At 42.9% G+C, this 17,756-nt stretch overlaps 1 protein-coding gene across 1 annotated transcript in view; it reads right to left on the bottom strand.

The window, feature by feature from the left end:
- FAT1 (FAT atypical cadherin 1) overlaps positions 1 to 17,756 on the bottom strand; it is a 191,486-nt gene that overhangs the window by 73,231 nt on the left and 100,499 nt on the right. Inside the window, exons 5-6 of the mRNA XM_088478768.1 lie at positions 9,392 to 9,721; positions 7,429 to 7,639 (exon numbers count right to left, since the gene is read on the bottom strand). Coding sequence (XP_088334894.1) covers positions 7,429 to 7,639; positions 9,392 to 9,721 — 541 coding nt within the window. The remainder of the gene's footprint in view (positions 1 to 7,428; positions 7,640 to 9,391; positions 9,722 to 17,756) is intronic.

Here is a 17,756-nt window from a genome sequence, read left to right as displayed (position 1 = left end):
AAGGATGTAAAAGACTTCACTAGATAGGTCATCTCCTGGCAGCGCTCACAGTAAAGACAGAACAGACACAGAAAAACAGGGAAATGTCAAAACGGCTGACCATAAGGAGCACTGCATTATGTACATAGTCATTTCCGATCAGTCAGTGAATCTCTAACAGGTAATGTTTTTCATCATGGCACCTCCCTGCCAGCCACTTCAATGGTGAGGGAGGCACTCCAACGATGAGGTACTCAATACAAACACTCAGTAAGGGGACATATAATATAAAGCTGCTAGAAGTTTGTTCATATTATTGGTGTATTGTATAAATTATACTACTGCTCCTAATTTGGATGCCCAACCCCATACCTTATAACCATACATTAGTGTCAATTATTGAGAAGGGCATAGCACATTGTACACACAGTAAAACATCAGCATGATATTATGTCAAATCAACCCAAAAGAGCTTTAAACAAGGCAAGAAACATCAAATGGCTGATGCTTGTTATTTTTCCTACAACGGTCATACATTTAGTTTGTTCATTCTTGTAATGTGCCCACTCCCTCTCCTATTGGCACCTCCTCCCTAATTTATGTAGTATGAAAATAGGAGTAAGAGAGACTCATTGCAGATGTATTATTCATTTTTAACAGCTATTTTGTCAGCTTTTGAAACTTTTCAGTCCATTTAAATAAATCTACTCACATGGAGACTGATTAAGCGTATGTGCTGTCGCACTGCGCACATTGTTAAAAAAAATAAATGAAGTGTATATTTGTTCACATACTACGGTGCACCTACCCTTATATCCCTAGGCTTGGTTTGCTACTTGTCATCACATTCACCAGCCTATGCTACAGATGTGTCCTCACCTATCTTTGCTGCAGTCAGAGCAGCCCCTCGTGGTGCGACTGGTCGCGTGAGCCTCTGCTAGCCCTGGGCATCTTTTTTGCGTCTTTTTGTGGCGAAAAAGTGTCTAAGTCACAATGTGATGCAACTAGGATGCATCAGGGAACAGTGCTGATTAAATTAATGTGACACTTTTATATATGTGTGTGACGGTCTCTCAATCAGCATGCAATGCAGAGACCACAGCTGTTTTTCCACGCCAAATGCCATTTACATTCTCAGTTGTACACAGATATACAAATGTCACATCAAATTACTCAGTACAGTCTCCTGGTGCATGCTAGTCGCATCGCATTGTGACTTAGATGCATTTTCGGTACAAAAAGGTGCCCGATGCTAGCAGAGTTGAATGGGTCCTGACGGTTCACTCCCATATCGCGTTGCCTGGCGTATTTAGGTTAGATGAGCAAGGACACATTGGTATGTGCAAATCATACAAATAGAAACAGTTGTGCCTACGTACAACTTTGCATAGTGCGCAGTCTCGTCAACACGCCCTCACTTATCTTTGTATAAGTGAGAACGTCTCGTTACACCTCTGCAGTTGTAAGTGGAGATGGTACAAAAATCCATACTTGTCTAGTGCTCGTGCTAGCACCCTGCACCTGTCACAACCCGTGCAGTTCCTTATTCCTACCTGGGGTGTCGCTCTCTGCTCTGGTGCTTCTATCACACACTGGTCTGTATCTCAGCAGTTTGTTGCATTAGCTGAGTGTGCTAGAAGCACCATAGCAGAGAGTGACACCCCAGGCAAGAAAAAGGAACTGCACTGGTTGTGACAGGTGCAAGGTGCTAGAATGAACACTACTTGTCTATGCCCAGTTTCAGAATGTGTAATACAAGTATGCACAAGTTGGCTCCCCCGAAAAAAAGTGTCCAGACCCACGTTCTGCAATTTTGATTGATTTGATTTAACAAATATGATTAACCATGGTCTTGGTAAAATGGCATTTAGAGACAGACACTCTATGATTTGATTACACATTACAGAAAACCAATGACTCCCTTCACTGCAGGGGTGGGAGCAGTCCAAACCTCACACACTGCCCATCCCTGTGTCGCAGTACTGTCAGTCACACTGGCATATAAACATCTGGCTTACTGCAGTTTGGCAATGTATGTGTGTGGTCACATTGTGCACTGATACAGTTGTTCCTTATTTGTCCCTGCACCATAGCATCAGTCTGTACTATAATCCTCTATAGTGAATGTAGTAAACTTGACGACAATGAGAAGGGGGAGGGAGTCATGTCGAACCCATCATGGCTACTTTGTAGTAATGTGATTTAGAACATGGTAACCGGGTCGGCTTTAGAACTTCAACATGATGGTAAAGCATCATGTTTAAACTTCTAAAGCTCTAATGCCATGTCAGCATGTCTCCCTTCTCATTGTTGACATTCTGAATGTTGATGATGATACCCATGCCTTCTACGGAGGATGTTCTAGTTTGTTAGTTATGTGATAGTGTTAATATCGGTATAGATCTTTTTATGGTTTAAGCAAAGAGTATAATTGTGCAAAAGCTCAGGTTGATGATTACATGAGGGGAAGCAGGGTGCAAAAACAAAGTATTTACAGACAGCTGATTATTAGAAATCAGACAAACTATCTAATAAACAAAGGATATAAATGCAATTTAGAATATCACAGAACTTTCTGAAATCACCATACATTTAAAAGTACAACAGAGAAGAAGAATATAGAATATACTGCATATAACAGCTGATCTTACGTATTCATCCACATGCTTTCTACAGATTATTTTTTTAAGAATGTATCTGCTTCTCGCTATTGTGCAGTCAGAGCTTGTACGTGCTTTATGCAAATACAGCTGCCTGATTCGGAGTTCAGATGGGACCATTCTGCAACACAATGTACAGTGTAATGAGGTGATGCGAGACATCCTCAGATAACTGACAGCATGCAGCAGGAGGCCTCCCAAGCTGAACGGAGAGCAAGTTGTGGGATGTGGCAGCTCAGGCGCCATTGCCTAAAAGCTCGCTCTTCCAAAACCCGGCCACCGAGTAGGAGATAAAAGCACTTGTCACAAATATAAATCTATAAACGCACGTTAACAAGGGTATTGCAATTACAGTCAGCAACATATATTTGCAATTTATAAACAGCAGTTAACAAATAAATCTTTCGGAAACGGTGCATAATTGCACAACATCTGGAGGGATTAAAACAAAGTCGAGGATCAACAGATGGATGGGGCAACCTTTGCTGCACGCGTCAACATAAACGAAAACAAAGAGCTAAAGATACAACATTACAGATGTTAAAATATGGAATTGTTTATTAAAGCGCTCTCGTTTTGCATGGATATTCCCGCTATGCTATCACCTTAGATTTCTATTACCAAGCAGCTTTTTGGATTGTGTAAATGTCACTGCCATTTTAAATGGCTAACCTTTCATTTTCCAACATATTGCAAAACAATCTGAAGGAGTATAACGTGACACCGGCACAGAATAACCCAACCACGGCCAGAAGCAGCTTTATTAACAAACTTACTTTTTATCCAACTGATTTTTCTTCAAATAAAATATATGTTTTAAATGTGTTCTGCTCCAGGCTGCCACATTTCTCCTAACAACCATTTTCTCAGAGATGCTTTAGGGTTTTAAACAAAACATTAAAAAAGGTAATATCGAAAAGCTAGACCTGCACTGTGTTTTATGTGTGCGCAGGGTCATGTGTTATAATGTGCCAACTCTATTCATGGTCATTGGAACTACACTTGGACTTCCACAACTGGATACAGAGCCCCCTTTCCACCTGAAGATGTGCCTAGTGAGGGGAGCAGAGATGGCACTGTAAAGTCCAGTGGTTTATAATAATGAATGTTTACAATACACTGCTCAGCTAAACACTATTTGGGCAGGATGCAATTTCAATGTGATGCATCCCGCCACTTTTCGCATGCATGTATCCCTTAATGTATGCATGAAGTAAATCACAAAGGACAGCTCGCACAGTAAGAGCTTTCCTTTGAGAGTGAGGGACTTCCGGGTCTATGACCCAGAATTCTCTCTGGTGTCCTTTTGAGCATGTGCAGAAGGACGCGTGTGCAGCAGGGGGTGCTGGGAGGATTCCTCTCACATCACTTTGTGAATAAGACGGCATTGCCCACAGCATCCAAGCCCCAGAATGTATCGCATTCCGGGGCTTGGTGCATATGAGAGATACAGTCAAACCCCCAAAGATGGCATTTGCAGGGGTTTGACCGCATTTCTGGCTTTAATGCATCCCACCCTTTTTGTCTTAATGAATCATGAGAGGGTATATTGTGATGGGTTTCGGACTGTAGATAGACAGTAATTAGTTAGACAATGTCTAGATAGACCCCAGATATTAGACAGTCAAAAGTTCAACACACTAAAGGTCGACATGTAAGAAGGTCAACAGGTACAAATGGTCGACAGGGTCAAAAGGTCGACATGAAAATTGTCAACAAAAATGATCGACACATGATTTTTTTTTTTGTTTAGGATTAGGCACTTACTGGATGGTTAGGCACTTACCCCCACGGTTAGGCACTTACCAAGACGGTTAGGGTTAGGCACCAGGAGGGAGGGTTAGGCACTAGAAGGGACGGTTAGGGTCAGGCACCTACGCCAACGGTTAGGCACTAGAAGGGTTGGTTAGTGTCAGGAACCTACCCTGACGGTTAGGTTTAGGCACCAGGAGGGAGGTTTAGGGTTAGGCACCAAGGGGAGGGTTAGGGTTAGAGTTAGGGTGAAGATTAGGGCTAAAAAAAAAATCATGTGACGACTATTTTCATGTCAACAATTTGACCCTGTCAACCATTTGTACCGGTCGACCTTCTTATATGTTGACCTTTAGTGTGTCGACCTTTTGTACCTGTCGACCTATTGACTGTCTAACATCTGGGGTCTATCTAGACATTGTATATCTAATTACTGTCCATCTCTTATTTCACACCCTATTGTGACATTCTTATTGCATGTTTCACTTTTGCACATTTTATTGTTTTCATTGCACTGGTTTATAGAACCTTGAAAATGTGTATTTTTACAGTATATTAAGTGTGCTTAGAAAGTGCTAAGGATGAAATTAATCACCTCCAAGTATGTTGAAAAATAAATTCATATTGGAGGAAGAAACATGCTGTGCGCCCTTCTGGAAAATAGCTAATGACCCCTAAATGCACCCTATATACTAGAGATGTGTCGCGGACACCTGTGTTTTGGTAGGCTACCCTCAAATGTTATGGTTTTGGCAAAACCACCCCCCCAAATCTTTTGTTTCAGATTCCTTTAATATTTGTAAAAAATAGCTAAAATTATGTAATTTGGACCTGTTTACATACAATCCAAAACAGAGATTTGGTTTTTAAATGAGAGTTCTGAATTTACAGCAGAACTGAGCCAGGACTCTGGTCTACTTGGCATCCCAAAAGTTATCAGAGGCGGAACCCCTAAGTTCGGGTGTGTTAGTTCTTCAGGAAATTCGAACCACACATCTCTACTATTTACACCTTATCTTTAATTTAAATAATCCCATCAGATATATGTGGACCTTATGTTTGCACTTTCCTTGACTGTATCAGTTAAGGCAAAATATTGCCCTATGCAAACAGCACTCTCTCTCTCTGCAATAGTATCATTCAGCGCAACATCATTCACTAAGAGTAATGCACACGGCTTTGTACAGGGGGCTTTCTATGGATACGGTCTACCCTGTGAAACTATAATTATGATGTAGAAGCAGTTTAAGGTTTCATTTAGCATTGAGGCTTACGCTCGGAACATTACATTACCATGGAGGAGATGCACAAAGCCACTCAATTTCACATTTACTGTAGCATCAGCAGCTGATGCAATGATCCAAACCCAAAAATAAAAGTAATGCACCTATTTAGATGAAATGGTTGGAAAAATATTCTCTGTTTCCATATGGTTTAAAAATGGCTTATTTTATTTGTAATATACCTACATCTTCACCTATGAAATGTGCACTGAATAATACAAAGCAGAGACCATTTTCACAAATGTTAATGTAGAGTTAAGTATGTTAAATAATCTAGCATCTCACAGACAGGTACAGATACTCCAGAAGCCGCAGCCAGCTCAAAGTGTCTGTTTTAATCAGTGATACCTGTCTTGTGTGAGATAAAGAAAAGTGCAATTACCAGGTCATGTGATGGAACCACTCTATGAGGAAACTTCATGTAATAACATTACGGTTCGGCTTTTTATCATCTTTTGATAAGCTCTATGAACCCCATTATGTCTTTCAGCCAGCACTGGGAATTAATACGTTAAGAAGAAACGGATCTCATAGCTTTTCATTAGATGACATATGACTGGAATCTAAACTACCAACAGAAATTGTAATTCTAGCTGGATTAACGAGGGCATGTATTTCATGGAGGCAATAAAAGGGAGGCTAGGTAACCTTGAATGTGCTACATATTGCTGCAGATACCCCCTCAGGCTGGGCTTTCATTCAGTTACAGCACTGTCTTCAGCAGCATTACCACGTCAACGCCAACCTTTGTCTTCTGCTTGCACTTTTAGATGATCATTTACTGAAAATGTATTCAAATCCGACCAGCAGCTGGGAATGTGGCAGCATGCATAGAAACCATAAACTGCCTGTATATGGTAATGGTATATGGTAACATTTGTTAATAATTGCAATACTGTATATTTTAACATGACATACAGCAATTCCTGAAAGGATATATTTTTCAAATAGAGAATGTTTAGTGGTGTATTTTAAATGTACAAAAATTCAATTTAGCCTTGTTTTGGTTTAAAAGTTACCATGTTACAAAGCTTAGTCACAGTAACTGTTCTTCTGTTGTTACAATGTTTATTTTGGTTCTTTCATTAGAGGCTGGTTATGCGTTCAAATGATAAAGACACAGGAAACTGTCAGTACGATGGACGTTAAAAAAAGGTGTTCGCAAGATAACGGTTTGCGAATACAATTTTTATAAAGTTGTTCGTAAAGGATATATATTTTTTAATGGTTGTCATTCATGTGTCTATTCACGCCGCACCCATTTACAACAATTAAAAAAAACCTTTGAGAAGGAACAGCAATCCTGAATATGAATGAATTGCTAATAGTAATAATGTTTGAATATTAATAAATCCCTCTGCAGGATGATCACACACCTCGAGCTGCAGATGGTTTCACCCACCCAGGTCAAAATCATTATGGTATGACTGTAACCACTTCAAAACTTTTCCCTGGTATTTAAGAGCTACAAAAAGGCACATAGGATATTTAATATCATCTCAGAAGTTCACAAGAAGCTACGTTTTAACAATACAACAAAACAAAACAAAACAAAAAACATAATAACCATCAAAATTGCAACACTACACTGTACAATAAAGCAATTAAATACAACATAACTATTAGTTAGCATCCACATACTGTACTTTAAAATTCTTCTAAGTTCAAATAAAATATTGTGCTACTGTACTATTTCCACAAAATTCCAAATAGAGTATTACTTGCACTTGTCTGAAATAATTGTACATTCTTACCGGTGATGTCAAACCACAATGGCGTGCCCATAGGTTGCGCAGATATGACGCCAATCATATGAGCTACAGGATCAGTTTCCATCACAGTGAAGGTGAAAAATGGTTCTTCAAAGGCAATTGGTTCCATCAACTGTGTTGGCTTTGCAATCCATTCTATATGTAATCGAGTACTGGATGACTTCTGAGGTCTTCCGTTATCAACAGCTTTAATCTATAAGTGTGTAATAAAGCATATAAATCAAAACAGCACCAATCAATAGCTTCATCACGGAAATAAGGATAATTAATATTTATGCTGCAGAAAGTGCCTCATATCCTGCTGAAGGTCTTCCATTGAGTGAATAGTGATGGCTGCAGTATAATTCCACAGAGTAATCTAAAGCTAAGCATTTTGTCTACATACAATAAAATATGAATCCACACTGGAGGACCATTTTAAAGAGGACATCTCGCTACAGAAAAGGTTACTCTCCAGGCAGACTTATTTGTGTTGCCCTTATGGCTCCTACAGGATACAGTCGATCTCCTGAGCAAATCAAATTGTGCCCAATGCACGGTTCTGACCTTATATGTAAGATATCCCACATGATCAAAAACTTATTTTATTTTTATGATTAAAGGTGCATTCAACTAGGGATTAAACATTCTATTACTATTAATATGAATTTCCTGTTTGTCGTGTATCATTTTAGTGAGGGGGAGGGGAGACATAAAAAAAATAGCCTGTAGCAAATAAAATAACAGAGGTTACAGCTGCACAAGTATTTCATGGTGAATATGCAGATAGAAATTTCTAGTCCCAGTGTATGACATATCCAGCAACCATGGACTAGGATTTACTATCTGATAATTTTTCAAAGCCACCGACGATCACCGGCTTTGACCGATGGATTTAATGTGGTAACGGAAATAAATGCTATACCAGCAATACCAATGATCTAGGCATAGCCTGTCCCCACTGTCTGATCACCTTGATTACATCAACAGTTTCAACAGAAAACCAATCAGAACTATTTGCGCTACTCAATTAAAAACAAATATTGTCAGGTGACAGTAAGCTGCGGTTTGAGGACTCAGTACAAAGAAATATATTTTTGTTTATATGTTCCATAGTAATGTAAAGGAGTGGATATACAATATAAGTATACTTTGGCTACAATTTTAGAAGATACACGGAGACAACTGGAGGCATGGTCCTACTGATTTACATATTATTAAAGCAAATATAAAGCTTACATGCTATAATTTTAGTGAATATCTTTTTATTTAACAAGCACACTTTACAGTGTGTTACAGTTTACAATTTAACCCATTTTGATATGGTTTATAAATGCTTTTCTGCCCTGTATATATTTTCTTTAATATCTGATAAGGTGGCTGGTCCTGTGGCTCCACATGTCGATGTCTAAATCAGGTAAGATCTGGCCAACCATCTCTCTGATTGAGCAGCCAGATTTTCCTGGCTTCATTGTGGTCAGATGGTGTCATGGAAAGATAACTGCACACATAGGCCAACAACTGTCACCTTCCAACCAAATTGCCTCCCATGCCGGCTAATGATCATATCGAAATTGATAGGATCATAATCCAGCATCAAGGTCATATAGGGGCTACACCTTCCTCAAGTGGCGTACCTTGTCTTATTGGCCAGATACAACACTGAGGGACATGGACCACAGCCGAGAAAACATTCTTGCCATTCAAGTGATACCAAATACCGAAATTCCATCCTTTAAAGCAGAAAGAGGTCCTGCTTTTTCATATGCATGAGAAATGCTGGACAGACATAGTTAATGCTTCAGTTATTTCAGTTTAAATTTCGTAGTACCCAGGTTCTGACAAATTCAGTCATTTAAATGTTGGCATATTTGTTACTTAATTCACTGCTGCAGCAATTATTAAATACTACAATTTAGAAAATATACTAATCCAGATATATTTGTAGACACAGAATTACACTTACTGTAATAATGTCATATTCTCCAGCAGCAGAGAACTTCTTGGATGAAACTACCCCAGTTTTAGGCTCAATGAAGAATTTGCCATGCTCGTCTCCATCTTCAATGCTGTACGAAATTTCGGCATTAGGCCCGTCATCCTTATCTACAGCAATTACTCTGTAGATTGGATCCCTCTTGGAGTTTTTCTCCCGCTCGGTCTTTTCACGTTCAGGCAGCTGGATCTTGTAAAATTTTTGCAGAAACTGGGGTTTACTGTCATTTTCATCCAGGACCTTGGCAATGACCCGGCAGATGGTTGATTTTGGAGGATAACCATTGTCTGTAATTGTCACCTATTGAGACAAGAACAATATTTCATAGTATTAGATCTTGCCACGTAATCCATAGAAAGATGGACATCACGCTTAAACATCAATCCAAATCTATTGAATAATAAAAAAAAAAAAAGTAAATCTGAAAGTCTTCCTAAATGTATACATAGCTTTGAGAACGTGCACAGTTTGAAATATTCCTTCAGGGTAGAAGGAATTTATTATTCTTCTATGCAGCTAAACATTTAATCAGTTCCAGAAAAGCAAGCAAATCTGTATAGAGATTTAAGTGATTGGTTGTTCAAAAAGGTTTAATCTCGGAATATTTGTCACAGCTAGCAAACAGAAAGCTGATACTTGTCAGGAAACACTCGGTCTCATCAAGTTCCATTTGTAGAAAAGGCAAATAAACACATAAGTCCCTTCTTGTGTTTCGTCATTGGCTCGAGCCCTGCCAATCGCTTGCCGTTTGTGAACAACATCTTCCTATCATTGTGTAACACAAAGGGCGGAATTCAATTGTTTTCACGGCCCGCATCTCCCGTCTAAAGTGACAGGAGTTCGCGGGCCGCTATGCAATTGTTCCAGATTTTCGTGCTGATCGCGCCCAAAGTGGTCGGGTTTAGCCGCGCAAAGCAGCTAAACCCAACCAAAGTCCAGGGCGCGATCGCGAAAAGTGAAAATGTCACTTTTTGCACATTTCAGCTCACACCCCCCTGGGGCTGCGAGCTGAAATGTAGCGCTGTCAGCTGATCATGCCCGACAGGAGCAAGAATTGAATAGCTCCGTCGGGTGCGATGGGGGCAGGAATCAATTGAATTCTGCCCATAATGTGATAAACGGAAACGTAAAAAAGAAAGTGGATGAAATGTCACTTATGTAGCAGCAATGACACAGATACTTCCCGACTTACATAAATGTTATGTACTAGAATTGTTTGTGTGAGCTGAATATTGCTCAAGAAATGACCAAACATGTGCAATTAAACATTACGTATTACATTTAATAGTCTTAGAACCTAATCTTTATTATTTAAATAAGCATTAACCTTGGTGCAGGCAATACAGCCTATAATTCCTGTTATCAGCGGCAGATGTTTTAGTTGTGCAAGCGGCAATAGATAGGCTTATAGGAAGAAATATATAATGGGGAAAGTATACATAAACTGGATTTAGCCTGAGTCTGGTATTTTGTAACCTAGGAAATATCTGCATTCATTACACAACTTTCAATAAACAAGTGAAAATGTTCTGCAAAACGAGACTTATGCTGGGTACACACTTGGCCGACCCAAAGGCAGAGCTTCCATCCTGCCAACCGAGCAGCCAAGTTGGTAATACACACTAATGCTGGGCATACACTATACAATTATCTGTCAGATATCTGTCCAATCTGGCTGGTTGGAATGAAAACCTGGTAATGTATGGGAGCAAATGACAGTCGATCATATGGTCTTAAACACTGGAAAACGGACAAAAAAACAATTGTTCAAATTGGTTAAATTTGTGTGTATTAACCAATTTGTCTGGACGACCATTTTTGTCTGTTTTCCAGTGTTTGTGAGCAAATGGTCGATTGTCATTTGCTCCCATACATTACCAGGTTTTCATTCCAGCCAGCCAGATTGGACAGACAATCGTATAGCGTATGCCCAGCATTACCAATCGGCCACTCGAAATGCCTAGCCAGGCATCACAACTGGGCGGTCATTAATTTGCTCTCCAACTTGTAATATCAATGTCGGCAGTTTCTGCGGTTAGTGCACGGATCTGCCGGTGGGTCGCCCGTACACAGAAGCAGATAGATATATCGGCATTGGCTGTGCTGCAGGGCCGACCTGATAGGTCTGTGAACTACGTCGTTTACACAAATGTCGAATGCACAGATGCATACAGTTCGTCGGCTGAACGAACGACATGTCGCATAGTGTGTAACCAGCTTATCACAAAAGCAGTGGGATCTCAATGGGACGGATGGATTTAAACCTCTTAGGACAGTGTCAGTGGGTTAAAGTTTCTTCGCCAGTTGTGAGGCTATTGTAAGGCAGAGTGTGTGTCATGGGAGGGGTTGGTGGAAGTATCTTTAGGATTTCATAGTGATTCTCCATCTTTTCTACCGACCCCCCCGCCCCTTTGTCGGTTTAAATTGGTACATCCTACTGGGCTCAGTGGCACCGCTCTGCTGAACGGGGGGCCTAACTTGTATTGTATTGATGTTTTGGACATCTCTCACTTCCAGTGGTGAAAGAGATAACGGACTCTTGCAAGTTGTGGTTGTCATCTTGTGTAGGTCAAGTGGTAATTGAATTGGAGCCCGTTCTTTCTACCGCCACCATACTGTGTCTTCATTTATTATTATTATTATAAGTTGGTATTTTATGGTAATCTATTATATTTGGGTTATTTATAATGTAATCATCATCATCACAGTGCAATTATACACACACTGAAATAATTTATTGTGCCAGCAAAAACACAGTGAGTCAATAGTCCAAAACTGCTTTCTGTAGTTTAGCTGTGGACATGAATAGAATATCACGTTATGAGATGTGCTCATGAGCTAAATACACTGGAAACAGAAGTTGTAGTGGAGTGTGTGGAAGGACCCTAAAAAGAAAGGAGCACAGGCAGTGATATAGAAGATTTCCGCTATGCCTGATTTAGGGACAATCGACACTGGCTAACACTGTGTAATGGGTGGCACAAGCTCGCACTATGTGGGTGAGTTGGGGCACTAGCTGACTAGGTTTGTGATGAAAGGTCAAGGCTGACATTATGGGCTGAATTCATAATGGACACATATGTGCCCAAAACAATTTCTAAGAAAACTCTAAGGGATATATTTACTAAAGTGTGGGTGTTTAGAAGTAGAGGTATTGTCCATAGCAACCAATCAGATTCTACTTATTTATCTAGCACCTTCTAGAAGATAACAGCTAGAAGCTGATTGGTAGCTATGGGCAACAACTCCACTTCTAAAAACCTGCACTTTGACTAGACAAGGGCTGCCTAAGCTGGAGACTATTTAAGAGTTATACATTATTTGTGATGGGTAGCCTAGAGAAGTTATTGCTAGGCGGATTCTAGTTTGTGAGGTATTTTGTTATGATTTAGGGTCAGCCAATTAAGGTTGATAAGGGCGTGTACATTTAGGCTGTACTATTTAAGGTGGAATTTGAATAAGGTTCTGCCTTATTTTCAGTTGGAAGCCAGATAAGTCAAACCTGTATCGCTCTTGTGTTACCTCAGGAGTTGTGCCAGCTTTTCTGTCCTCTACTGTTTAAGCCTCATTTTCCCTTATCAACTTTCTTAACTTTCTTGTTTATTACATTTTGTATCTTGCATTTCTTTAGTTAATTTTACCCCAAACCTCGTTTGAGCCCCCCCATTGTCTGCTTTACTTCACCACCCCTTTTTTCTTTTCTATTCCTGCATTGCGTTTTCCTTTACCCTCCCTTTCCCAGTCAGGATGCCCCGTCCCAAGCGTTCAGCACCCCCTCCCCTCTGTTTAGCTGAGGCAGCCCGCCCACTCGCGGCCGCAGGCTATCGCCGGTCTGTGCTTTTGGCGTGCCCTCCTTCACCTGGGGAGCCAGCCGGAGTTCAGCCCGTTTCCCAAACGGGAGGTGGCGGCTTCCCATTTTCCCTCCTCCGGGCCCCTGCTGCCTATCCGTGCGGTGGTGGAGCCTGGAGGCCCGGGCGCGCGCTCAAGTCAAGCGTGTGTTCCCGCACCGGCAGAGGGAGGTGATGACCCCCCGCGAGTCGGGGATTTAGAATCCCCGACAGCGGTAGCGCAGCTGCTGGGCTTACCTTATGGCAGTCCTGGCGTCCATCGCGGCTCGGGTGTCCTCCCTGGCAGCGCGGTGGGAGTCAGGTGACTAGGTGCATGCCGGGGATAGGGAATCCCTGGCTGTGCTAATTATAAGTGATGAAGCGGCAAGTGGCAGGGGGACCCCTGGCCTCTCTGCTGAGGTCTCAGGGCCCTTGCCAGCCGCTACTTCTACAGGCGCCATTTTAGGGGCTGCGAGGGAGAGCTCTGCAGCTCCTGGGATGGCTGAGCCTGTCAGTTTCTTGAATAGGTCGCCACCTGCTGGTTCAGCTGCGTATGTGCAGGCCATGAGCACTGCAAGCTCATGGTCAGCAGGTTATAGTTTGCAGCATCAGCCCACGATTTTAAACTCGCTTAATAATTTCGCGGGTTATGCTGTTAACACTTTGCCCGTTAAAGCCCCTCTTTTTCAGGCCATGCCAGCTGTCAGTACGGATCGGCAGCCGTTTTTTCAGATGTCAGGGTCGCATGCGATCAGTTCGCAATTACCTTCGGTGGTTTCCTCTCCACAGGCCGTGCAAACCACTTGGTCCTTAGGAGCGCACCATGTTTTTCCCCAGCATTCCGTTTTTCCCCAATGACAATTTCTTACCCCTCCTACATCCCCTCGGCCCCTACTTTTAGCCAGTTTCCCTATGGTCAGCCGAGTCTTTTTGGGTCGCAACAGCCACTTAGCCCATATGACCCCTGGCACCCTGCTTACGCTTCACCTGGATCCTGGTTACCAGCATACCCCCCGCCAAGCACTCTGCAGCAGAGTTTTCCGCAATCACCAGTAGTTGCCGCTCCTTATTTTAGCCCGATTTCCACATTGAGTCAGAATGTTCCGGTCACTGCACCGCAGGCGCCTCCCATCCCTCCGACCCCACCTCCCCCTCCCCCAACACCAGTTGTTGAGTCAGTGTCTTCCGTGGAGGTTAACACGTCTTTTGCCACACCTGATGTTCTCCCTAGTGGTTCAGCAGCCGCTGCGGTATCAGACGCGGTGGTCAGTGGAAGGCGGAACGTGTCTCGGGACGAAGTTGCGGCATCAGGGAGCATTACTACGCGGACGGCAGGAGTGATATCGGAGGATTCGGAGCTTCCGGGCCCTTTAGGAACAGGTGAGCATACATCTGCACAGATTTCAAATGACAGTTATTCGTCTGATTCATCTACTAGCAGCGAGTCGTCGGGGTCCCCTAAACGCCCGCGGAAATTAGCAAAACTGATTGCGCACCGCATAGTCAAGAAAGCGGCAAAGAGCAAGGGTCCTGAGAAGACAGCTGCGCCTGCAGAAGTGCCACCATATTCTGATATGGTGTATTGCGCCAATACGGCTATTACGAGGGGTTTACGGAAGAGAATCCGGGAAAAGATAAGAAAGGGGAAATATATTGATATGTTTACTCTCACGGATGACATGAGGCAGGATTTTGAGAAGGCCAAGAAGACAGGTGGCATTGGGGAGAATGCTTTTCGTAGTATTCATCATTGGATGAGGGGTGTTTTAGTGTTTGCGGCTTGTTACCTTGAAACTAGGCCTGGGGAGCACATGAACATGCTTAAATACATTTACCTCGTTCACGATATGTTTTTGGCTTCTCGGGGTTATGTTTGGAGAGATTACGACGAAAAATTCCGTCGTAAGCAGGAAGGAAATTTGGTCATGCCTTTGGGGGTAAAAGACGTGGAGGTGTGGCTAGAGGTAACCCAGCATAACAAAAACCCATCAGAGAGTCAGTATAAGAAGCCGAGCGTAGTGGGGAAGGGCAGCTCAGGGTACACGGCAAAAGGTAAATGTTTTCCCTTCAATGATGGGAAATGTACTAGAGGGACGAATTCTGGGGGAGGACACCCAGCCATGGACTGCAAGGGCGGGGGTGGTGCTTCCCATTCGGAGCAGCGGGAGAGCGCTGGGGCCAATAAATAGGGCGCCAACACCCATTGTTTTGGTAGAACTTAGTAAGTGGTTGGCGCGTTATCCTTTGCGGGATGACGCTAAGTTATTGTTTGAGGGTTTTAATTTGGGTTTTCGTTTACCCATTTCCGTTTCTTTCCAAGTAGTTGCTCGCAGAAATCTCAGGTCGGCAAGGGAGTTAGCGCTGGTGGTGCGGCAGAAAGTGGATACGGAGGTTCAATTAGGACGTATGTTCGGTCCTTTTGATGCAGAACCCCTGCCGGGTTTGTGCATTTCCCCCCTGGGGGTGGTGCCCAAGAAAGCACCCGGCAAATTCCGTTTAATCCAACATCTGTCTCACCCACGCGGGGGCTCTGTCAACGACGCCATTCCCGTGGAGCTTTGCAGGGTGCGGTATCAGTTGTTTGACGACGCACTGTGTTTGATTCGCAGTTTTGGCCATGGGGCGTTGATGGCAAAGTTAGATATTGAGTCAGCTTTTCGGCTACTGCCACTACACCCCAATTCCATGCATTATATGGGTTTTAAGATGGAGGGTAAGTTCTACGGGGATAAGTGTCTGCCCATGGGGTGTTCTGTTTCTTGTCCCTATTTTGAGAAATTCAGCACTTTCCTTCACTGGTGCATTGTCGCGAGCACAGGTCAATATGGTGTTGCCCATTATTTAGACGATTTTCTCTTTATAGGTCCAGGTAACAGCAATATTTGTCAGGAAATTTTGTTTTCAGCCAGATCGTTGTTTCATGTTTTGGGGGTTCCAGATGCTCAGGATAAGACAGAGGGCCCCACTTTTTGTTTGTCCTATTTAGGTATCGAAGTCGATAAAGGGCGGGATGCTGCCGCCTCCCGGCAGATAAGGTCCAGAAGCTTTTGGAACAAATAGAGGAATGTTTGCAGCTAGAAAGGCTCCGGTTGAAACAGGTGCAATCCCTTTTAGGCTCTTTTAATTTTGCTTGCCGAATTATTCCTATGGGGCGGTTTTTTTGCCATAAACTGGAGAAATCAACGTGTGCTAAAGCCGCATCATACCATCCGCCTCTGTAGGGAAATCAAGGATGATCTTCGAGTGTGGTTTTCATTTTTGTAAAATTTTAGCAGGGAACTCATATGGCCTTCTGGTACGGTTTTTAATTCCACTCTGCAATTGTTTACCGATACGGCTGGTTTCGGAGCATTTTTTCAAGGGGAATGGTGTGTGTCGCTTTGGAAGCTGTCATTGGTCGCACAAGGTTTCACGGCCAATATGTTGTTGCTGGAGTTATTTCCAATAATTGTGGCTGTGGAGCTTTGGGCCACCAGATTGGCAAATCAGAGCGTGGTATTTCGATATGACAATTTGGGGGTAGTACACGCGGTTAACAATCAGCGCTCATCTTCCCCTGAGGCTTTGAGGCTTCTGAGGCATTTGATGCTGAGGTGTTTGCAGTTTAATATAAGTTTTTCAGCAGAACTCGTACCAGGGGTTGAAAATATGAGATATGGTAAGAACTTACCCTTGTTATCTCTATTTCTACGAAGTCCATAGGGTTCCACAGGATACCTTGGGGTATAGGTGTGACGTCAGTCGCAGGGCACCAAAGAGTTAAGCTTTCAGCCTCCCAGGATGCACTAGGTCCCCCTCCTATACCCCGCCCCCGAGCCAAGGCACCTCAGTTAGTTACCAAGCCATAGGCCGGAGGAGGAGAAGGAAGAGAGAGAACAAAGATCTGGACACATACAAGAATCACATTCTCACCAGAGGGAGACGGAAAACCGGTGACCAGAGCAAAGCCCATCTGCAGCACAGGTGCGACAGGGCGGGAGTCCTGTGGAACCCTATGGACTTCGTAGAAATAGAGATAACAAGGGTAAGTTCTTACCATATCTCATATTTTCTACTTCAGGGTCCATAGGGTATCCACAGGATACCTTGGGGATGTCCCAAAGCAGTATCCTTTAAGGGTGGGGACGCTCCTGTGCAGAAAGGAGAATCCGCCGCCCGAAGGAAGCATCCTGAGAGGCGAAGGTGTCAAACCTGTAATACCTCACGAAGGTATGGACAGAAGACCACGTAGCAGCCTTGCAGATCTGAACTGCCGAGGCACCACGTCGAGCTGCCCACGAAGGACCCACAGACCTAGTGGAATGAGCCTTCAGAGAAGGAGGGACCGGTAGGCCTTCATGAAGATAAGCTTCAGAAATAGCCATACGGATCCAGGCTGCCAAAGTTTGCTTTGAAGCAGGCCAACCCTTTTTACGGAAGCCAAAGAGGACAAACAAAGCGTCCGACTTCCTAAACGAAGAAGTGCGGTCAACATAAGTCCTTAAGGCCCGCACAACATCCAAAGAGGC

This window comes from Taudactylus pleione, unplaced genomic scaffold (genome assembly GCF_031769625.1).
Source record: "Taudactylus pleione unplaced genomic scaffold, aTauple2 ptg000218l, whole genome shotgun sequence".
Lineage (NCBI taxonomy): Eukaryota > Metazoa > Chordata > Amphibia > Anura > Myobatrachidae > Taudactylus > Taudactylus pleione.
This window is presented reverse-complemented; position numbering and strand designations above follow the sequence as displayed.